Here is a 26,812-nt window from a genome sequence, read left to right on the forward strand (position 1 = left end):
AGGGATCAGTCCACAGTACAACACCAGGGGTCAGTCCACAGTACAACACCAGGGATCAGTCCACAGTATAACATCAGGGGTCAGCCCTCAGTACAACACCAGGGGTCAGTCCACAGTATAACACCAGGGGATCAGTGCACAGTACAACACCAGGGGATCAGCCTTCAGTACAACACCAGGGATCAGTCCACAGTATAGCACCAGGGGATCAGCCCTCAGTACAACACCAGGGATCAGCCCTCAGTACAACACCAGGGATCAGCCCTCAGTACAACACCAGGGATCAGCCCTCAGTACAACACCAGGGATCAGCCCTCAGTACAACACCAGGGATCAGTCCACAGTACAACACCAGGGATCAGTCCACAGTATAACATCAGGGGTCAGCCCTCAGTACAACACCAGGGGTCAGTCCACAGTATAACACCAGGGGATCAGTGCACAGTACAACACCAGGGGATCAGCCTTCAGTACAACACCAGGGATCAGTCCACAGTATAGCACCAGGGGATCAGCCCTCAGTACAACACCAGGGATCAGCCCTCAGTACAACACCAGGGATCAGCCCTCAGTACAACACCAGGGATCAGCCCTCAGTACAACACCAGGGATCAGCCCTCAGTACAACACCAGGGATCAGTCCACAGTATAGCACCAGGGGATCAGCCCTCAGTACAACACCAGGGATCAGTCCACAGTACAACATCAGGGATCAGCTCTCAGTACAACACCAGGGATCAGTCCACAGTACAACACCAGGGGTCAGTCCACAGTACAACACCAGGGATCAGTCCACAGTATAACATCAGGGGTCAGTCCACAGTATAACACCAGGGATCAGTCCACAGTATAACACCAGGGGTCAGCCCTCAGTACAACACCAGGGGTCAGTCCACAGTATAACATCAGGGATCAGCTCTCAGTACAACACCAGGGATCAGTCCACAGTACAACACCAGGGGTCAGCCCTCAGTACAACACCAGGGGATCAGTCCATAGTATAACACCAGGGGATCAGCCCTCAGTACAACACCAGGGGATCAGTCCACAGTACAACACCAGGGGATCAGTCCACAGTACAACATCAGGGGATCAGTCCACAGTACAACACCAGGGGATCAGCCCTCAGTACAACACCAGGGATCAGTCCACAGTACAACATCAGGGATCAGCCCTCAGTACAACACCAGGGATCAGTCCACAGTACAACACCAGGGGTCAGTCCACAGTACAACACCAGGGATCAGTCCACAGTATAACATCAGGGGTCAGCCCTCAGTACAACACCAGGGGTCAGTCCACAGTATAACACCAGGGATCAGTCCACAGTACAACACCAGGGGTCAGTCCACAGTACAACACCAGGGATCAGTCCACAGTATAACATCAGGGGTCAGCCCTCAGTACAACACCAGGGGTCAGTCCACAGTATAACACCAGGGGATCAGTGCACAGTACAACACCAGGGGATCAGCCTTCAGTACAACACCAGGGATCAGTCCACAGTATAGCACCAGGGGATCAGCCCTCAGTACAACACCAGGGATCAGCCCTCAGTACAACACCAGGGATCAGCCCTCAGTACAACACCAGGGATCAGCCCTCAGTACAACACCAGGGATCAGCCCTCAGTACAACACCAGGGATCAGTCCACAGTACAACACCAGGGATCAGTCCACAGTATAACATCAGGGGTCAGCCCTCAGTACAACACCAGGGGTCAGTCCACAGTATAACACCAGGGGATCAGTGCACAGTACAACACCAGGGGATCAGCCTTCAGTACAACACCAGGGATCAGTCCACAGTATAGCACCAGGGGATCAGCCCTCAGTACAACACCAGGGATCAGCCCTCAGTACAACACCAGGGATCAGCCCTCAGTACAACACCAGGGATCAGCCCTCAGTACAACACCAGGGATCAGCCCTCAGTACAACACCAGGGATCAGTCCACAGTATAGCACCAGGGGATCAGCCCTCAGTACAACACCAGGGATCAGTCCACAGTACAACATCAGGGATCAGCTCTCAGTACAACACCAGGGATCAGTCCACAGTACAACACCAGGGGTCAGTCCACAGTACAACACCAGGGATCAGTCCACAGTATAACATCAGGGGTCAGTCCACAGTATAACACCAGGGATCAGTCCACAGTATAACACCAGGGGTCAGCCCTCAGTACAACACCAGGGGTCAGTCCACAGTATAACATCAGGGATCAGCTCTCAGTACAACACCAGGGATCAGTCCACAGTACAACACCAGGGGTCAGCTCTCAGTACAACACCAGGGATCAGTCCACAGTACAACACCAGGGATCAGTCCACAGTATAACACCAGGGGTCAGCCCTCAGTACAACACCAGGAATCAGTCCACAGGACAACACCTTGGGTCAGTCCACAGTACAACACCAGGAATCAGTCCACAGGACAACACCTTGGGTCAGTCCACAGGACAACACCTTGGGTCAGTCCACAGGACAACACCTTGGGTCAGTCCACAGTACAACACCATGGGTCAGGCCACAGTACAACACCATGGGTTAGTCCACAGTACAAAACAGAGGTCAGTGATCGGTACGACACCATGAGTCAGTCCTCAGTACAAACCCCATAGTATACCTCCTACAATAAGACCTCTTCAGTTTTCACCTTGCCAGACCTTCAAGTCAACAACCCCACTGAATAATGTCATGCTTCTTGAATATTTATGTTATGATCCTCTAACAGGCTAGAACTTCCCTATACCTTCCAGAATATTCCAGAAGCTTATTTCAGGTTAATGCAGAAGCCTCAGCACTCAAAATAATCACATTTGCACATTCTGCCTCGAGAGATCCGAAGAAGTTCAGTTGTCATCAAGTTAAACATTTCAAGCATCACCATCAGTGTGGAACTTTAACCTGGGAGGGTGGAGGTGGATTGCAGCGAAGGCCCTAAAGCCGAAGAAAGTAATGGGACTTGGAAATGGAAACGCAGGCGCATGAAGGTCATGAATACCAAACAGGCAATGTGAGGGCCACCTGGAACAGCTGAGCCGTGAATCTTTTTGTTGACGTCCATGCTGGAGTGGTGTTTCAATTTTGGCAAATGGTAAGAGCACCACAGTTTCTGATTTTGTAAATGAATAAACTGTAAACTAACAGCAATGGAAATGGGATATTTAATGTAAGCAATAATGGCACATTTGCTATATTATAGTAAAGAAAGGCACATCAATTGGATTGCAATTTTTAATTACATCTGTTATGATATTTAATGTCAAATACAAGATTAGTGCCACATGGCTGGGCAAGTGACTTGATATGCATATTTTATGTGATACATGCATGTACACAGCCTTTTGTTATCATGAACAGTGCCGTCCGGTTCAACCTTGACATCGCCATTGAGAGGTCTCTGGCCTGACACCTGGTTCTGAGGCAGGAGGTCCATAAGGTCTGGAATTCCCTCTGACCCATGGGATCTCTCATCCATGAAAACTCAGGAGAGACAAGCTGCTGCAGAAAGCAGTTTACGATGTGCAATGCCTGCAGGGCTAACAGATTGTTCATTGTTTGCTATTTTGTTCACCATTCTGTCTGTCCTTGTCTTTATGTTTTATCAACCCTAATTGGCTCGTTAACGTTCTCAAGGCTATGTGCTGTTGACTTTATCAATCCTCAATTCCTGATTGAAGCATATAATTTATAATTCAACAAAAACTTACTATTGCTTTTGGTGAAGTCTTTTGAATTGAATAAGCTGCTGTACACAAACACACTCGACATGACCTGTCAATGCCAACACTTAAATGATGTTTGATTTTCACAAATCCGGTTTTGCTCGACATTTTTACCAGCCTGAACAAAACTTCACTGCTGATGTAAATCTCTCATGCTTTCAAAAACGAAATCCATGGCATACATACACTGTCACAATACTGGCATCAGTGGCATTACAAGCACAGGATGATAAAACCGTGATCATTACATCTTCCTCGACAAAATGGAGACACCCTAAATGTCAGCACGTCTGTGCCTTCTGTTTTTTTTTTTCCTGGTGGAAAAGTTAACCATGTTTTACCATTCCTTTTTGAAACATATCAATCTGGCCTCTCCATAAGGGGTTCCAGATCAGGAAATTTAGAATATATCATGAGAGGACTGGCTCAATGTTTGACCCTTGTGAAAGACAACCCATGATTCAGTGGCAACTGCAAAACGGATTTACCATCTTCCATGTGAGTTTACTCATGTACTAAGGGCTTTGGAGACAATATATGATCAGAATACAACATTTCTGTATTAACGTCACAGTTACTACAGCAAATATGACAATGAGGGAACAAATGATTATACTCATGCACATCGTGAGATGATTGTTTATTTATTTACAAGTACATGATTATATTATTGTTCATATATTCACAAATACATCATTAGATTATTACCTCCGCCACCTAAAGTGAAAGAGGCTATGTTTTCACCTCTTTCTATCTGTTTTTTTTTGTGTGCAGGATATCTCAAAAAGTTGTGAACGGATCCAGATGAAATTTTGTGGATAGGTTGGATGTGTGACAAGGATGAACTGATTAGATTTTGGCGAAGATCCGGATCCGGATCCGACTACTAGAATCTTAAAGTGATTCTTCACCCTTGAGAGATATGGCCAAAAACGATATTTAACATGATATTTAAAAAATTGTATTGGGCCAGATATGTTCTCATGGATCAGGCATTGCGTGGCAGAGATATGCGCTCTACCGAGTGCCCTTCTTGTTATTTATATATTCATAAGTACATCATTCGATTATTATTTATATATTCACAAATACATCATGAGATTATTCTTTATCTATTTATAAACACATAATTAGATCATTCTTCATCTATTTACAAACACATCATTACCTTCGCATTCTGCGAAAGGTTATGTTTTGGTCGCTGTGTATTTATTTATTTGTGAATATGTGTGTTTGTTTGTTATTCGCATAACTCAGAAAGTATTAAACTGAATTGCATGAAAATTGGTGGGATGATTCGTGATTGTCCAAGGACGATTTGATTAGATTTTGGGAACGATCGGGTCAAAGGTCAAGGTCAAGGTCATGAAAAGGTCAAAAACAAACTTTTGAGCATAACTTCCTTCATAAGACAGCTATCGACATGCAACCACCGCCATATTGTTCCATGACGAAATACCTTTCGGGTATGTGGTGTCAGATTTGACGTGACGTCATCAGAAGTGCGCAAAATGACGTCACAAGATGACGTAAATTTTCAATTTTCGACCTCATCAGTTTTGATCATACCGTTTTGTAGGACTTACCTTAAGGGCGTCACACACCAAATTTGACGTCGTTCGGACTGACCGTTATGACGTCATTGACGTTTGAACATAACGTTTTTCAATTGTGGTTAAAATGTCCTGATATTTTATATTCAAATATCTATGTAATTTGTAAAGGAAATTGTCCCAAATCCAGGCATTATGATCAGTACCAGTGGCGGCGAAGGTATGCGCTCTACCGAGTGCCCGTTCTAGTTTGACTATTATTTATCTATTTACAAATACATCATTCAATTATTCTTTATGTATTTATAAACACATCATTCGATTATTCGTTATCTATTTACAAATACATCATTAAATTATTCTTTATCTATTCACAAATAAATAATTCGATTATTCTCAACTCTTTATAAACACATCATTGGATCATTCTTCATCAATTTACAAACACATCATTCGATTATTCTTCATCTATTCACAAACACATCATTGGATTATTCTTTATCTATTCACAAACACATCATTGGATTATTCTTTATCTATTTGGAAACACATCAGTGGATTATTCTTTATCTATTTGCAAACACATCATTAGATTATTCTTTATCTATTTGGAAACACATCATTGGATTATTCTTTATCTATTTGGAAACACATCAGTGGATTATTCTTTATCTATTTGCAAACACATCATTAGATTATTCTTTATCTATTTGGAAACACATCATTGGATTATTCTTTATCTATTTGCAAACACATCATTGGATTATTCTTTATCTATTCACAAATACACCATTAGATTACTAGCCGAAACCCGTCATAAACGGATGCTTCAGAGTTGAAAGTTGACGATTACCACGATGTGCGATGCACTCTTACAGGTACGAAGTTTCTTTCAGTCCAGGTCACAGTACCGAGAAAAACATGACACGACCACTAGGAGGAGGACAAAATTGGTCTTTCAATATTGATATATAGATACAATGTTTCTTGTTACATTTTTTTGTGTGAAATTCACATTCTGAGGAAGTCACCAGGTGCAGAAGAGGGTTTTACATTGCAGACGCTATTTTCGAGGAGTGGAATTACACCTATCAGCGGTAACGGTCCGTTGACGACAGACGTAATGACGTCAGCGAATGACCGATGATGTCATGACGTTCTGACGCCTCTCAGCGGTGACGTCACACGTCGCCATGTAAACAAATGTAAAACGAAAAGTGTTTATTCTGCTTCAGAGTTGAAAGTTGACTATTGCCACGATGTGTGATGCACTCTTACAGGTAAAAAGTTGCTTTCAGTCCAGGTCACAGTACCGAGAAAAACGTGATGCGACCACAAGGAGGACCACAAAATTGGTCCTTCAGTATTAATATATAGATTCTTTATCTATTCAGAAATACATCACTAGATTCTTCTTTATCTATTTATCAACAAATCATTAAATTATTCTTTATCTAATCACAAACACATCATTAGATTATTCTTCATCTCGTTGCAAACACATCATTTGATTATTCTTCATCTATTTACAAATACACAATAAGATTATTCTTTATCTGTTCACAAATACATATTTAGATTATTCTTCATCTATTTACAAACATATCATTGGATTATTCTCTATCTATTCACAAATACATCATTCGATTATTCTTCATCCATTCACAAATACATCATTGGATTATTCTCTATCTATTCACAAATACATCATGAGATTATTCATCTATTTACAAACACATCCTTGGATTATTCTCTATTTATTTACAAACACATCATTGGATTATTCTCTATCTATTCACAAATAAATCATTGGATTATTCTCTATCTATTCACAAATACATCATTGGATTATTCATCTATTTACAAACACATCATTGGATTATTCTCTATTTATTTACAAACATCATTGGATTATTCTCTATCTATTCACAAATTCATCATTAGATTATTCTTCATCCATTCACAAATACATCATTGGATTATTCTCTATCTATTCACAAATACATCATGAGATTATTCATCTATTTACAAACACATCCTTGAATTATTCTCTATTTATTTACAAACACATCATTCGATTATTCTCTATCTATTCACAAATACATCATTCGATTATTCTTCATCCATTCACAAATACATCATTCGCTTATTCTTCATCCATTCACAAATACATCATTGGATTATTCTCTATCTATTCACAAATACATCATGAGATTATTCATCTATTTACAAACACATCCTTGGATTATTCTCTATTTATTTACAAACACATCATTGGATTATTCTCCATCTATTCACAAATAAATCATTGGATTATTCTCTATCTATTCACAAATACATAATTGGATTATTCATCTATTTACAAACACATCATTGGATTATTCTCTATCTATTCAAAAATACATCATTAGATTATTCTTCATCCATTCACAAATACATCATTGGATTATTCTCTATCTATTCACAAATAAATCATTGGATTATTCTCTATCTATTCACAAATACATCATGAGATTATTCATCTATTTACAAACACATCCTTGGATTATTCTCTATTTATTTACAAACACATTATTGGATTATTCTCTATCTATTCACAAATACATCATTAGATTATTCTCTATCTATTCACAAATACATCATTGGATTATTCATCTATTTACAAACACATCATTGGTTATTCTCTATTTATTTACAAACACATTATTGGATTATTCTCTATCTATTCACAAATAAATCATTGGATTATTCTCTATCTATTCACAAATACATCATTGGATTATTCATCTATTTACAAACACATCATTGGTTATTCTCTATTTATTTACAAATACATCGTTAGATTATTCTTCATCTATTCACAAACATATCATTACATACAAACATATCACAAACTAACCCTAACAAACCCTAACCCTAACCCTAATCCTAACCCTAACATCGTCCTAACCCTAACAGCATGATTAGACGAGAAGGGCACTCGGTGGGGTGTATACCTCCACCACGAAATGCCTGATCCACGGGAACATATCGGGCCCAAAACATTTTTGAAATATCATGCTTTTCAGTACTGTCTCGTTTTTGGCCCTTTCTCTCAATGGTGAAGAATCACTTAAAAAAATTATCAGATCCGGATCCGGATTCGGATCTTCACCAAAATTGAATCAACTCTTCCTTGTCACACACCTAACAAGTCCACCAAGTTTCATGTGAATCCATCCTTAACTTTCGAGATATCCTGCACACAAGCAAACAAGCAAACAGGGGTGAAAATGCAACGTCCGTCCACCTTCGGTGGCGAAGGGTTAAAAAATACAACACAATTCAATACTGTCAATGGGGGCATACAAAGACATTAAAACAGAGGCCTTTTAAGACATTCAGATGCACAGACAAAGAATCCTGATTGACAGAAGAGTTTCACAAAGGGGTGGGGGGGGGAGGGGGGGTAAAGCCTGTACCCCGAGCGTCAATTTAATAACACCAACAAGGACACAATTTGATCACAAGGACACGATGTGAGAGGCACTGGAGATAAAGGGCTGCAGGCTTAACCAGGCACTCGGCCAGAAAGGAAATGAAGTTATTATGACGTCATACAGTAAATTCTGACGTTCCAGGTCACAGCCGTTTGTGGAAGGACCTTTTTGGAGCAGAGTGCGGTTAGACCATGAAACCACTACACGTGTGTTCCTCCCACCGTGGTGTGTGCTGACCGTTGTCTGTCCGGAGGTTAAAATGCGTACAAAGGCAGATCGGGACGAGCCAGTGTGGGCGACAGAGATGCACATATAATGCTATATGCTCGCTTTGAGGTCAGGGGAAATGCAGAGGAACGACATGAGAAGATTATGGGTTTCATTCGTGTTCGAAAGTTCGGCTTGTTCTGTGTGGATCTGACGATAACTATAATGGAGTTATCACAGTCAATTATGATTACAGGGTTTTCAGATCTACAGGAGTCATCATGATATAATCGAGACATTTGGGGTTGTCATAATACAACAGAGACCTTTGGGGTTGTCAGTATATGTAGAAGACCTTTGGGATTGTCATTATACAATGGAGACTTTTGGGGTTGTCATTATATAGAGAAGACCTTTGGGGCTATAATTTTAGTCACAAAGTGGTTATTTTTGTGGTTGTGTGATTTCTTTTTATGTTTTTTTTTTTAATAATTAGTATAAAATGTTGTTTTCCACATTTGTATAATAAATGTGTAGTAATTGTGTGCACAATGACACATTGCTACACTGAGATGAAGCCATGCATTTGGGGCATGACCGTTTGGGACTAACGAGGTGATGCAGTGGTCGCGGAGTGGATCCTGGCGAGGCCGAGGTCTGCATCTCTTGTTGCCCACTCTGAGTCTACGTCTCGCAATGTGCGATCAGTCCCCGAGTGGGACCACCTTATTACACCCTCGGGTTAATAACACGAACATTAACCCTAACCCTACTCGTGACGGCGTGCGATCGTGCCTGAGATTTCAGGATCGTGGGAGGCAGCCTGCAAGACGCATACCGTGGGACCATGGCGTGCACAAGGTCATGCCCGGAATCGTGCGCCCGGGACTGGGTTCAGCACGCTGGATGTCCCAACCCGTTGGCAATGCAGTCTCGCTAGCAAAGCGAGGGCAGGAGAAGGCGGAGCTGATAAAGCTCGTACGAGATTAGGAGAGGGAGCAAGGAAGCAGGAGCGACAGAAGGGGGGGAAGAGAGCTGGAAGGAACCTGGACGAGAAGGTTCGGGTTCGCATGTCGACCCGGACTCGTCGTGCCCGCACCGACCTGCATCCTGCACGGGTGCCTGCCGAACGTGTGCACTCATTCCCGCAGCGTGCCCCCGGAGCGCTGATGGGGTCTCGGGACCGCTGGCTCTGAGCTCCCCATTTAATTCCCATGGATGAGATGACGACGCGGCGAGGAACGCCGGGTGAGCTAGACCATTGGACCATGCGAGACCCACGTACCACGCTGGATTCCCTGAGCACGATGGACCCCCGGACCATTCTCGTCCTGTTCGTGACCTGCTGCTTGATGGGAGGCGTGGCCGGTGAGTCCCCGTCTTCCTAGGATTGCATTTTGGGTCAACACGCTCTCTAGAATTGTTGGCATTAACGACCAGGTGTAGGTTAACGTGTCCGTTAACTGAGCAGGCCATTACATTGGGATCGAGATCCGAGAGGTACGTTCTGATATCAATGATGGATCTTGTAAACGGGAGAGCGATCCAAGCATGTGCGGAATGATCACCGACGTGACGAAGCGATGGGCTTTGAACTCCGACCGTAAACGTGCAAAACTTCGAACAAGTTAAGGAGACATTGAAGGAGTTTCCAATCATCAGGTCTGTGAAGTCCTGTGGGTCTTGGCAGTATTCACTTGGGATAACAAAAATGATCACAGTGGATACATGTTGGAATAATGGTGATGATGAAGCATGTCATGTCGAACGAAAGTGCCTCTTTAACCTGAAGCGGAACTCCATTTCTCATTTGTGACACTTTGTGTAAATAATGGAAGGGACACTCTTGTTAGCATAATGAAGTGCAGCAAGTTACCAACACAGAGCTCCCAAGGAGCTTTGGCGAGTCATTCGTTTTCCAGATATCAGTTCTCATTTACTTCCCAGTTATCAAAATATTTTGTCACTGTTATCCAATGGGAAGTTTTCATCACTTGACATGGAATGTCCCGAGGAAGGCCTGGAGGGATGCACCGAGAAAACGTTGGTCACTGTGGGGTGAAGCGGTTCAGTCACCTGTACTGTACCTGGCTGGACCCATCAATGATTGTATGAATCAGGTCCTGGTATGTATATGACGCATCGATTGCTTGAAGGTCAGGGGTTGACAAAATGCTGCAGATCCAGATGAAATCTTAAAAAAATCATCTTACCAGCAAACAAACGCCTCACTTTAACGAAAATGTCCCTCTGACAACTACAAGGAGAAACCAACGACCATTGAATCATCATGAAGGAGAGCATAGTCTCCCATAAAGCCCTTCCCCACACCCAGCATCAAAACTGAGATTGATCCATTGGGCTTCGGAACCAGGAAATCACAACTCCTTCAAGATCCATCAGAATTCGGAACCAGTAAACCACAACTCCTCCAGGATCCATCAGAATTAGGAACCAGTAAACCACAACTCCTTCAGGATCCATCAGAATTAGGAACCAGTAAACCACAACTCCTTCCTTCTGAGTGAGGATTTACCTTTCGGTTCTCGTGAAAGCAATGTTCACATCTGGTAATCCAACTAAAATAAATCCTTTGTTTGGCGAAACATGATAATACATCATGATGGAGAAGCTTTGAGTTACGAACACAAAATTTAAATGTACACGGTGAAGATGGTGTAATGTGATAACAAGATCAGTTGTTTTGAGGAAACTAAGAGTACAATCAGGGCTCATTCGAAGACGGATACAAGGTACAATGTCTGACTAACAGAGTATGGGGAACAAGGTACAAACATACAAGGCACAATATACAAGTTATAAGGTACAAAGAACAATGTACAAGGTACTCGGAACAAGGCACGAGGAACATGGTACGAGGTATGAGGAACAAGGTATGAGGAACAAGGTAGAAGATACTAGGAACAAGGTATGAGGAACATGGTATGAGGTATTAGGAACAAGGTAGAAGATACAAGGAACTAGATATGGGGTACTAGGAACAAGATACAAGGTATGAGGAACAAGGTAGAATATACAAGGAACGAGGTACTAGGAACAAGGTAGAAGGTATGAGGAACAAAGTACTAGGAACAAGATACAAGGTACTACGAACAAGGTATGAGGAACAGGGTAGAATATACAAGGAACGAGGTACTAGGAACAAGGTAGAAGGTATGAGGAACAAGGTACTAGGAACAAGATACAAGGTATGAGGAACAGGGTACTAGGAACAAGATACAAGGTACTCGGAACAAGGTAGAAGGTATGAGGAACAAGGTACTAGGAACAAGATACGAGGTACTAGGAACAAGGTAGAAGGTATGAGGAACAGGGTACGAGGAACAAGATACAAGGTACTAGGAACAACGTAGAAGGTATGAGCAACAAGGTACTAGGAACAAGGTACTAGAAACAAGGTATGAGAAACAGGGTACTCGGAACAAGATATGAGGTACAAGGAACAAGGTACAAGCTATGAGAAACAAGGTACTAGGAACAAGGTGCAAGGTGTGACGAACAAGGTACAAGCTATGAGGAACAAGGTACAAGCTATGAGGAACAAGGTACAAGCTGTGAGGAACAAGGTACAAGCGATGAGGAACAAGGTACAAACTATGAGGAACAAGGTACAAGCTATGAGGAACAAGGTACAAGCTATGAGGAACAAGGTACGAGGTACTAGGAACAAGGTACAAGCTATGAGGAACAAGGTACAAGCTATGAGGAACAAGGTACAAGCTATGAGGAACAAGGTACAAGCTTTGAGGAACAAGGTACAAGCTATGAGGAACAAGGTACAAGCTTTGAGGAACAAGGTACAAGCTATGAGGAACAAGGTACAAGCTATGAGGAACAAGGTACAAGGAACAAGAAAAAGAGACAAGGAACAACTCACAAGGTACAAGGAAACACATGCTATGGGAAATGCTACACCATACCATAGTTTGCTCACTCAATTGTTATTATCGCAGTGGATTGTGGGATTTATCCAACTAGAAACACCTGCTCCCTTCGGGAGCATTGGCAAACCGTCTCTCCCCCCCACCCCCCTCACCCCCTCACGCCTCATAGGGATGGGGTTACCTTGGGTACTACTAACATGTATGAAAACTTTGGTGGTAATCAGGCCAGCCCTATTTCATTCTAATTCTTGATTTTCTTCTCTTTCATCTCCTTCACTCTCTATTCCTCTCTTTCATTATCTAGCTCTTTAAGGAGAAGTGAATTCTCACAGAAATTTTTCTGTAAGGTTCACTTGTCTGCACCTGGATGTGTTTGAGGTTGAGGAGTAGCGGCTGAAACCCAAATCCTATCCAGGATCCTCCTGATGACTCCATCTTTGCTCTTTACTTCTTCAGGTTCCTTCTTGGTCTTCTGTTTCAATACATTACACACACACACACACACACACACACACACACACACACACACACACACACACACACACACACACACACACACACACACACACACACACACACACACACACACACACACACACACACACACACACACACTTGCCTTATTAGCCTGTGCTCACAAAGCCGAAAGTCCTGTACATACATACGTGTCCACATTTTGTTTTTCCCTTTTCTCTGGAACCGCTTATCGAATTGGCACGAAATTTTCATCATCGGTGTGATTACTCACGTGGAATGGTTTAATGATAATTATGACATTATAGGTCACGAGGAATGGCAGCCATTCGTTTTTTTTTACCTTAAAAAATCTCTGAAATGGCTAAACATATCGAGGAGAAACTTCACAGGTATGACCACCTATCCATGAGGAACAAAACGTTCCCCACCTACAACGTCATAGGCCACATGGTTTGGCAGCTATTTTGGATTGAAGGAAAAGGTTTAAAAAAATTCTCTCTGCATCAATCGACCTGAAACTTCAAAATTATGATCTCGTAGACATGTGGAATATGTTTTTTTTTAATTTCAACCTGATCGGATGCATGGTCTGGCAGCCAGAATTATTTAATTCTTTTTTTTGGAATGAGGCTCACTTGGTTGTGCCTGGATGGGTTTGAAGGTAGAGAGGTAGCAGCTGAAACCCGAATCCTATCCAGGTTCCTCCTGATTACTCCATCTTTGCTTTTTGCTTGTTTGGGTTCCTTCTGATTACTCCAATGCAGGACTTGTACCTATTTGGTCTTCCATTTGAGTTGAGTTGAATTTTTTTCATTGCAAATTCACACATGCCAAGTTGAAGGCAACAAAAAACGAGTTGGGAGGAATTGAAAGTGTTTTTTTTTAACCCTTTGTGTGTTGCGGTCAGAGATTAGTGACGAGATAAAAAAAAATTGAAACAATTTTCTTTGTTTTAATTTTGGTGATTTATCTAACTTGACATCCAAGTTGTGTTTTTTTTGCAAGTACCACTTGAAATTCGCAACCCTTTGAAAAAAAGAAAAATTAAGCAACAGGGAACCATGTGGCCATCAGCAATGTAGCATGCAGAGGGTGAACCAAATGTGGTAAAAACGCAATTGGATTTGTTGATTAATCAATCTTGATAAGGACATTCCAAGTAAGACAACATACATACAAACACACATAAAATTTCTCAAACAAAGAATATTTCTCAAAGTTTCATTTACTTTTTTCAGTTCCAGATTCGGATCGCATTGCATCGCATACATATACGTATATCGCATTGCATTGCATTGAATCGCATACGTATATCACATACATATATCGCATCGCATACGTATATATCGCATCGTATCGCATCGCATACATATATATATATATATATATATATATATATATATATATATATATATATATATATATATATATATATATATATATATATCGCATTGCATCGCATACATATACGTATATCGCATTGCATTGCATTGAATCGCATACGTATATCACATACATATATCGCATCGCATACGTATATATCGCATCGTATCGCATCGCATACATATACATATATATATATATATATATATATATATATATATATATATATATATATATATATATATATATATATATATATATATATATATATATATATATATATATCGCATTGCATCGCATACATATACGTATATCGCATCGCATACATATATATATCGCATCGCATTGCATTGAATCGCATTGCATCACATACGTATATCGCATTGAATCGCATTGCATCACATACGTATATCGCATCGCATACGTATATATCGCATCGTATCGCATCGCATACACACACATATATATATATATATATATATATATATATATATATATATATATATATATATATATATATATATATATATATATATATATATATCGCATCGTATGGCATCGCAAACATATATCGCATATATATATATATATATATATATATATATATATATATGTATATATATATATATATATATATATATATATATATATATATATATATATATATATATATATATATATATATATATATATATATATATACACATATCGCATCGCATCACATACGTATATCGCATTGCATACGTATATCACATACGTATATCGCATCACATACGTATATCGCATCGCATACGTATATCACATACGTATATCGCATCGCATACGTATATCGCATACGTATATCGCATCGCATACGTATATCGCACCGCATACGTATATCGCATCGCATACATATATCACATCGGATCGCATCGCATACATATATATCGCATTGCATCGCATACATATACGTATATCGCATCGCATTGCATTGAATCGCATTGCATCACATACGTATATCGCATTGAATCGCATTGCATCACATACGTATATCGCATCGCATACGTATATATCGCATCGTATCGCATCGCATACACACATATATATATATATATATATATATATATATATATATATATATATATATATATATATATATATATATATATATATCGCATCGTATGGCATCGCAAACATATATCGCATATATATATATATATATATATATATATATATATATATATATATATATATATATATATATATATATATATATATATATATATATATATATATATATATATCGCATCGCATCACATACGTATATCGCATTGCATACGTATATCACATACGTATATCGCATCACATACGTATATCGCATTGCATACGTATATCACATACGTATATCGCATCGCATCGCATACGTATATCGCATACGTATATCGCATCGCATACGTATATCGCACCGCATACGTATATCGCATCGCATACATATATCACATCGGATCGCATACGTATATCGCATCGCATACGTATATCGCATACATATATCGCATCGGATCGCATACGTATATCGCATACGTATATCGCATCGCATCGCATCCGTATATCGCATCAAATTGCATACGTATATCGCATCCGTATATCGCATCAAATTGCATACGTATATCGCATCGCATCACATACGTATATCGGATTGCATCGCATATGTATATCGCATTGTATACATATATCGCATTGTATACATATATCGCATTGTATACATATATCGCATTGCATACGTATATCACAAACATATATCGCATCGCATCGCATACGTATATCGCATTGTATACGTATATCGCATCGCATCGCATTGTATACATATATCGCATCGCATACGTATATCGCATACGTATATCGCATTGCATACGTATATCGCATCGGATCGCATACGTATATCGCATCGCATACGTATATCGCATTGCATATGTACATCGCATTGCATACGTACATCGCATTGCATACGTATATCGCATCGCATACGTATATCGCATCGCATACGTATATCGCATCGCATACGTATATCGCATCGCATCGCATCGCATACGTATATCGCATACGTATATCGCATACGTATATCGCATCGCATCGCATACGTATATCGCATCGCATACGTATATCGCATCGCATAGCATACATATATCGGATTGCATCCGTATATCGCATACGTATATCGCATCGCATACGTATATCGCACCGCATACGTATATCGCATCGCATACATATATCACATCGGATCGCATACGTATATCGCATCGCATACGTATATCGCATACATATATCGCATCGGATCGCATACGTATATCGCATACGTATATCGCATACATATATCGCATCGGATCGCATACGTATATCGCATACGTATATCGCATCGCATCGCATACGTATATCGCATACGTATATCGCATCCGTATATCGCATCAAATTGCATACGTATATCGCATCGGATTGCATCCGTATATCGCATCGCATCGCATACGTATATCGCATACGTATATCGCATCGCATCACATACGTATATCGGATTGCATCGCATATGTATATCGCATTGTATACATATATCGCATTGTATACATATATCGCATTGCATACGTATATCACAAACATATATCGCATCGCATCGCATACGTATATCACATTGTATACGTATATCGCATCGCATCGCATTGTATACATATATCGCATCGCATCGCATACGTATATCGCATACGTATATCGCATACGTATATCGCATACGTATATCGCATTGCATCGCATACGTATATCGCATCGCATACGTATATCGCATCGCATAGCATACATATATCGGATTGCATCCGTATATCGCATACGTATATCGCATCGCATACGTATATCGCACCGCATACGTATATCGCATCGCATACATATATCACATCGGATCGCATACGTATATCGCATCGGATCGCATACGTATATCGCATCGCATACGTACATCGCATTGCATACGTATATCGCATCGCATACGTATATCGCATTGCATACCTACATCGCATCGCATACGTATATCGCATTGCATACGTACATCGCATTGCATACGTACAGTGGGACCCGCTTAATAGAATCACGGTTAACAGAATCACCCGTATTATAGAATCAAAATCGTTGAGACCGATTCCATTGTATCTAAATGTACACAATTTTTCCCGTTTATTAGAATCAAAAACCCGCTTAATAGAATCAGCTGCTGGCCATCCACTTCGACAGTTCAGCGCCTACTGGCCACACAGTTCCAACTTTTGCCACCAGGCGGCTGACGTCACGCTAAAAATAACGCTATGCCACTACAGTGATTTCGGTAGTCATTGTACAGATAGGCAGACGGCTGACAGCTGCAGTCTAAGCACTAGGCGTGTCGTCATTTCCACGATGGACAGAAAACGAAAGCGGACGGATCGTTCAAACATTGATAAAGCACAAATCCTGAGGGACTATGATGCTTTGCCCAGAATGAGCCAACGAGAAGCTGCAGACAAGTTGGAAATTAACCAGCCGATCCTATGCAAGATTCTGAAAGATCGAGAGGCCATTCTGAAAGGTCAAGTGGATTCGTCTTCTTCTCAGAAACGCAAGCGAAGCGGCAACGCACCCGATGTCGAATCAGCAATGGTCAAGTGGATTCAAACTTCTAGAGAAAAGGAAGCACCGCTTTCTGGACCTCTGATGCGGGAGAAAGCGGCTCAGTTCACGGAAAAGTTCAACAACAAGAAGTTCAGTGCGACAAACGGCTGGATTGACCGGTTCAAGAAAAGACATGGAATCGTCCACAAGAAACTTCACGGAGAGGCAGCGGCGGCTGACGTAGGAGGGAAACAACAATGGCTGGACCACGTGTTTCCGGATCTCGTAGAAGGCTTCACGGCTGATGAGATCTGGAATGCTGACGAAACCGGGTTGTATTTTCGGGCCTTACCAGACGGAACGTTCCTCTTCAAGGGAGATCAGCACTGCGGTGGGAAAAAGCCAAAGGAAAGAATCACGGTGCTTTTTTGCTGCTCGATGACTGGTGCTAAGCGTCCTCCTTTCGGTATTGGTAAAAGCAAGAATCCACGGTGTTTCAAAGGCCTCAAAACAATTCCAGTTCGCTACAGAGCCAATTCCTCCGCATGGATGACAGGTTTCCTCTTCACTGAATGGCTCGATGAGTGGAATCGCGAGCTTCGGCGTCATGACCAGAAAGCGTTGTTTCTCATCGACAACTGTCCGGCACATCCCCAATCACTTCAACTGTCGAACATTACTGTGGCATTTCTCCCGCCGAACACAACCTCTGTTCTTCAACCGTTAGATCAGGGAATTATCCGTTCATTCAAAGCTCATTACCGCCGTGCCATGCTACGAAAAGTGCTCACTGAGATTGACAACGAGGATGGAGCAATGTCAGCGAGTGACTTGGCGAAAAAGATAACGATCCTCGACGCTATGCTGTTTACGGACGCAGCATGGAATGATGTGAAGACTACCGGCATAGTGAACTGCTGGCGCAAAGGAGGAATTTTCATCGGAGCGGCAAGCGAAGGCGAAAGGGTCGAGAGCAATGATGACGACGAGTTAGCCAACCCTCTTCAAATGGATCCCGACCAATGGCAGGACTTCGTCAACATGGACGCCACTCTCCAAACCACAGACGATTATGTCACAGACGAAGCCATCGTTTCGGCAGTCCAACCCGAAATGGGAATTGCTACTGACGCAGACTATGACGCCGACACTAAAGTGGAGGAAGAGGAGGAAGAGGAGATCTCTGTCCCGACCATCAAGGAAATGATGTCTGCAGCTAAGACGATCAGGCTTGGTTTGCTATCACATGGGTTCAGTGACATGGCCTTCCTGCGCAAACTTGACAAGGAGGTCACCGCCATTGCCACAGACTCGTTAAAGCAGGCAACAATCGACAATTTTTTCATTACAGAGTAGGCTCATCGACAAACCCATGTTGTTTTGCTTTGAAAAGTACATATGTACTGTACGTGTAATTGTTTTATTTTCAGTAGTAAGTTACATTGTTTTGAGCAAGTGTGTCATATAAATCAAACTAAATGCTGAGTATTGTCTCCGTATGTGTACTCGACATTTGATCCGCTTAATACTCCACAACTCTGGTGAACTCGGATATTAGAATCACCCGCTTATTAGAATCAAATTTGTCCGGCCCAAAGTGATTCTATTCAGCGGGTCCCACTGTATATCGCATCGCATACGTATATCGCATCGCATACGTATATCGCATCGCATCGCATCGCATACGTATATCGCATACGTATATCGCATACGTATATCGCATCGCATCGCATACGTATATCACATCGCATCGCATACGTATATCACATCGCATCGCATACGTATATCGCATCGCATAGCATACATATATCGGATTGCATCCGTATATCGCATCGCATCGCATACGTATATCGCATTGCATCACATACGTATATCGCATCGCATACGTATATCACATCGCATACGTACATATCGCATCGTATTGCATCGCATACATATATATCGCATTGCATCGCATACATATATATCGCATTGCATCGCATACATATATATCGCATTGCATCGCATACATATACGTATATCGCATCGCATTGCATACGTATATCGCATTGTATACGTATATCGCATACGTATATCGCATCCGTATATCGCATCGCATTGCATACGTATATTGCATCGCATCACATACGTACATCGCATCGCATTGCATACGTATATCGCATCGCATTGCATACGTATATCGCATCGCATTGCATACGTATATCACATCGCATAGCATACGTATATCGGATTGCGTCCGTATATCGCATCGCATCGCATACGTATATCGCATACGTATATCGCATCGCATCACCTACGTATATCGCATCGCATCGCATACGTATATCGCATTGTATACGTATATCGCATTGTATACGTATATCGCATCGCATCGCATACGTATATCGCATTGTATACGTATATCGCATCGCATCGCATACGTATATCGCATACGTATATCGCATCGCATCGCATACGTATATCGCATACGTATATCGCATCGGATCGCATACATATATCGCATACGTATATCGCATCGCATCGCATCCGTATATCGCATCGCATACGTATATCGCATACGTATATCGCATACGTATATTGCATCGCATACGTATATCGCATCCGTATATCGCATCGCATAGCATACGTATATCGGATTGCATCCGCATATCGCATCGCATCGCATACGTATATCGCATACGTATATCGCATCACACGTATATCGGATTGCATCGCATATGTATATCGCATTGCATCCGTATATCGCATCGCATCGCATACGTATATCGCATTGCATCACATACGTATATCGCATCGCATACGTATATCACATACATATATCGCATCGCATACGTACATATCGCATCGTATTGCATCGCATACATATATATCGCATTGCATCGCATACATATATATCGCATTGCATCGCATACATATATATATCGCATTGCATCGCATACATATACGTATATCGCATCGCATTGCATACGTATATCGCATTGTATACGTATATCGCATACGTATATCGCATCCGTATATCGCATCGCATTGCATACGTATATCGCATCGCATTGCATACGTATATTGCATCGCATCGCATACGTACATCGCATCGCATTGCATACGTATATCGCATCGCATTGCATACGTATATCGCATCGCATTGCATACGTATATCACATCGCATAGCATACGTATATCGGATTGCGTCCGTATATCGCATCGCATCGCATACGTATATCGCATACGTATATCGCATCGCATCACCTACGTATATCGCATCGCATCGCATACGTATATCGCATTGTATACGTATATCGCATTGTATACGTATATCGCATCGCATCGCATACGTATATCGCATTGTATACGTATATCGCATCGCATCGCATACGTATATCGCATTGTATACGTATATCGCATCGCATCGCATACGTATATCGCATTGTATACGTATATCGCATCGCATCGCATACGTATATCGCATTGTATACGTATATCGCATACGTATATCGCATACGTATATCGCATCGCATCGCATACGTATATCGCATACGTATATCGCATCGCATCGCATCCGTATATCGCATCGCATACGTATATCGCATACGTATATCGCATACGTATATTGCATCGCATACGTATATCGCATCCGTATATCGCATCGCATAGCATACGTATATCGGATTGCATCCGCATATCGCATCGCATCGCATACGTATATCGCATACGTATATCGCATCACACGTATATCGGATTGCATCGCATATGTATATCGCATTGCATACGTATATCGCATCGCATCGCATATGTAAATCGCATCGCATACGTATATCGCATACGTATATCGCATCGCATCACATACATATATCGCATCACATCGCATTGCATCGCATATGTGTATCGCATCGCATCACGTACGTATATCGCATCGCGTCGCATATGTATATCGCATACATATATCGCATCGCGTCGCATACATACATCGCATCGCATACGTATATCGCATACATATATCTCATCGCGTCGCATACGTATATTGCATCGCGTCGCATACGTATATCGCATACATATATCGCATCGCGTCGCATACGTATATTGCATCGTATCGCATCGCGTCGCATACGTATATTGCATCGTATCGCATCGCATACATATATCGCATCACATCGCAAACGTATATCACATACATATATCGCATCTCGTCGCATGCGTATATCACATCGTATTGCATCGCATACGTATATCGCATACCTATATCGCATCGCATACATATATCACATACGTATATCGCATCGCATCACATACATATATCGCTTACGTATATCGCATCGCATACGTATATCGCATCGCATCGCATACATATATCGCTTAGGTATATCGCATCGCATCGCATACATATATCGCTTACGTATATCACATCGCATCGCATATGTAGGGGAGAGTGGGGCAAGATGATCCCTGGGGCATGATGATCACTCCCCTCTCACGACTTCAATAAAGCTCGCATTGGACAGTGGCGCCACTCAACGATAGATTGCACTGTGGAAGGACAAGGACACACATTCCACTGTGGAAGGCGCATGGCGAGAAAAAACGCTGCGTTCGTTTTATCAGAAAAACATCATTTTCCTCCTGAAAAAGAAAATTTTCAAATCATCGGTGAGTACGTATTATCTCTATGAATAAGTGTAGTATGAATGGTATCTGCATATAGGTAGATACATAGCTTATATGCCCATATTGCGTGTATGTTTTGCCTAGCTCATTGCTGTAATTTATGAATGCCAGACGATTTTGTAAAAATGGCGGCGGTGGGGCAGGATGATCACTTGGTTGTGGGACAAGTTGATCAGGTGATCTGATGACAATAATGATATTATTTAAGGAGACTTTGTAATTACAAAAATAGATGGGAAAAAAGCACAGTCAATTCTGTACATAGCGCATGTAGAGGCAATCGACGACGATGGATATGAGGGAGTCTTTCCCCGCAAAGTTCCTTCTCATATGAACTTCGATCGACCTACGTTCATTGTGGACGAGACAGATTGTGGGACTTATTCCAAGGAGGACATCATTATAAAACTACCTCCACCCAAATTTTTAAAGGGAAGCCAGAGAAAATCAAAGCAACTGGAATTCAAAATTGATCTCAGTCAGTGGGAGTTGCGAATTTAGACATTAAGACTGGAACACAAAGATAAATGACATGAAAATGGACGTTCGTATCTGGTTGTGTATGGGACATTGTTTTGGAAATATTATGTTGGTATCCTAGATGGATATATATCCATACATATATATATATATATATATATATATATATATATATATATATATATATATATATATATATATATAAATGAAGAAATATTTTCAGTTCATTAAAATTCTAACACATCACTTATTTCGACTGTCCTCATGTTTCCTTCGGACCATGATCATCTTTCCCCATAGTGATGATCGACTTGCCCCAGGGGTGGGGCAAGTTGAGCATTTCGACCACAAACTTTGAATTGCCTTTTATAGACATTCAATGATCTCTAATATTCTCGAAAATGGGCAGTTACTTGGGGTGATAGATGGACCAACGAATGGCAATCGAATGGTGTTTGGCTGGCAAATCATCTGACGGCAAAACGGACAAAACCAAAAAAGGGACCATCTTGCCCCCACTCTCCCCATATCGCATCGCATCGCATCCATTCAATTTATATTCTCGAATGGCGGCGAGGTGCTCCATTTGAACCTATTTGTTCGATAAGTGTACCTTTTTGATTCCCTGCAGGCTCTGTAATATAAATTTATCTTGGTGTTGAAGGCGGCGATCATTTACAAAGAAATAACAGGATGCTAAGACCGTGGTGACAACATGCAAATGTGAAGAAACGTATAAACTCGAACCTTTTGATTTGTAGCATAACGATACATAAAGAACAGAACAATGCGAGTGTTGATGACTAGGTCACAGTGGTGTGCGAGGACCATTAACCGTTTCCCTGAGCCCAAGGAAGCTACACCACGTGACATGCCTTTGATAACTGCTCAACTGATTCACATGAAGTCGTCACACTCAGAGGGTGACGGAAATGGTGGGTTCGTCCTAATTAGGAGGGAAACATAAAACTCCATTTTGATCCCAAGGCCGCCCGACCGAAAACAGGTGCTCACTCCCTGGGCGGTGGAACGACAAGAATGGTGCTGCATCATTCCAGAATAAGAGGACATTCCGCACCGGAGATCGATCGATGCAGCTGGACCGAGGACCGTCCGAAATTATCCAGCAGCCAAAGGTTCCATCCAGTACTGACCAGGCCAGGCCAAGCTGTGAGCCTTTGGGGGGCAGTCGATGAGCCCCAGGGTTTAAAATCACACACGGATCGGGATGGTTACCTTTTCTTACCTGCATCCCGTTGTAAGACGGATTACCTTTCATTACGATCAATTAGGCAGTGTGGACCAGCTTTCACTTTCACCGGCAGGGTGGACGCGTCCAAAGGCAGAATGTTCAATCGTCTCTTTCATGAGTGTACTGTCAATAGCCCGAGTGAGTGTGTGCGGACACAGGGTGCACACGCGATCTGTTTGCTTTACTCATGTACACAACACTCTTGTTTTTCTTCATTTTCATTTGGACAAACTTGCAATTCTTGGTTCCAATACTACACTGCCGGTGTATCATTGCATGAGAAGACCTTGAGCTTTCCAATTCAGTCTCCTGGGTGAGGAAAGCATTGAATCACGTGATTGGGAATTAAATAAATGTTTCCCCATCAATGGAAAATCGTTCTCAACCTTCTCCATCAATCTTTCTTGGCCCTCTTGGCCTCTCGACCCTTTCTCAGCACTCTTACCATCTCAGCTATCTCACCCTCTCACCCCTCGCTGTCGACCCTATATCGACCTCAATAACCCTTTTCAGCCTCGAAAGGCATCTCAGCACTCTCTCCTCTCAAGGGGTGTTGTCTGACTGTCGCCTCTCTCGCTCACAAGTACTTGTTTGTACTTGGAACAGCATGTTGTACTTGTTTGTACTTGGAACAGCATGTTGTACTTGTTTGTACTTGGAACAGCATGTTGTACTTGTTTGTACTTGGAACAGCATGTTGTACTTGTTTGTACTTGGAACAGCATGACTCAGTGCCCTCATGATGCTTAGCTGATTTTATCAACTTCAGATCATCACCATTAAGGAATCCATAATGGTTCCGAAAACATCTATACTAATAAATTCAGTGTGAGTGTGTGCGTGTGTGTGTTTTCTCCATAACTCAAAAACCATGAAACCTATCAGCCTGAAACTTTGCATGCATAATAAGAAAACTCCGAGGAAGCGAAGTCGTGAAAATTGGGTGTTTAGGTTAATTAAAACACCCCTTTTGAAGATAATTAACGACATTATTTAATTATATCCTTTATCAGGTGCATCCTTGGCCACCTCGCTCGCGTCTTAAGGCGCATTCTGGTTACCTCGCTGGGGTCTTAATTTGCCATTTTGTTCTGCCTCCTCAACCATGCCACAACTATTTCTTAACGATAGTCTTTTTTTTTCCACTTTCCTCACTCATATCATTGAATGCCTGTTCATGATAGCTACAAATCACTGGGTACATTGCAATGCTTATAAACACATGCCTGGGGTTGGCTTAATGGTTAGGGTGGTGGGTTAGGTGTAAAACTGTACGTGCACTGAGAGTGGACAAGGAGGCCTATGTGCGAGGAATCTGTGAGGGGGTAGAGCATCACCTGTGGACAGGTGATTCTCATCCCGCTTACAGGGGAATTCACGCATTACGTTCATCCAAGCCCATCCCTCGGAGCACTGCAGTTAGAGCAGAGGGTGGTAGGCTCTTGACAGAGGAGTCTGAAGTGAAGGCCCGCTGGGCCGGTTACTTTGAGCGGTTGTACCAGGCTGACCCCCCAGCTGTCGAGTTGGACGTCAAGGATGTTACAATCCCTGTTGCTGACCCTCGAATCAACTGTGGTCCACCTTCACTTGTGGAAACACGGGCTGCGTTGAACCGGTTGAAACGGGGCAAAGCTCCAGGGATCTGTAGCATCCATGCTGAACTTCTCAAGGCTGGTGGAAATGCTGCACTCGTGTCGTTGCATGCAGTTCTGTGCTCTGCCTGGAACACAGGCATCATCCCAACTGATTGGAAGAGGGGCCTTGTTGTCCCTCTCTGGAAAGGGAAGGGTGATCGCCAAGACTGCAACAACTACCGAGGGGTGACGCTGCTCTCAGTGCCGGGCAAGGTCTTTGCTCGGATAATTCTTGATAGGGTTCGCCACCATCTGCTTGAGCACCAGCGTCCAGAGCAGTCAGGCTTTACACCAAAGAGGTCAACGATTGACAAATCATCTTCAGTTGTCCTCCCTTCCTCTCACCCATGGTACAATGAAGCTTGTGGTCAGGCAGTTGTCCTGAAACAACTTGCCTTTGCCTCATGGAAGGCTAATCCGACTGAAGGCAATCTCAGTTCCTTCCACAACGT

The 26,812-nt window shown here is 41.9% G+C and overlaps 1 protein-coding gene across 4 annotated transcripts in view; it reads left to right on the forward strand.

Moving 5' to 3' along the window:
* The first annotated feature begins 9,735 nt into the window (after positions 1-9,735).
* LOC147011336 (fibronectin type III domain-containing protein 5b-like) overlaps positions 9,736-26,812 on the forward strand; it is a 68,462-nt gene continuing 51,385 nt past the window's right edge. Inside the window, exon 1 of one of the 4 annotated variants that reach the window (XM_085857465.1) lies at positions 9,736-10,338. In XM_085857465.1, the coding sequence (XP_085713591.1) occupies positions 10,185-10,338 (154 nt within the window). In that variant the 5' untranslated portion in view covers positions 9,736-10,184. The remainder of the gene's footprint in view (positions 10,339-26,812) is intronic. The other 3 variants (XM_085857463.1, XM_085857462.1, XM_085857466.1) reach the window with 3 other exon arrangements.

The sequence above is a fragment of the Eptatretus burgeri genome, chromosome 15 (assembly GCF_056783735.1).
Source record: "Eptatretus burgeri isolate ZD-2024b chromosome 15, Ebu_testis_v1, whole genome shotgun sequence".
NCBI classification, from domain to species: Eukaryota; Metazoa; Chordata; class Myxini; order Myxiniformes; family Myxinidae; genus Eptatretus; species Eptatretus burgeri.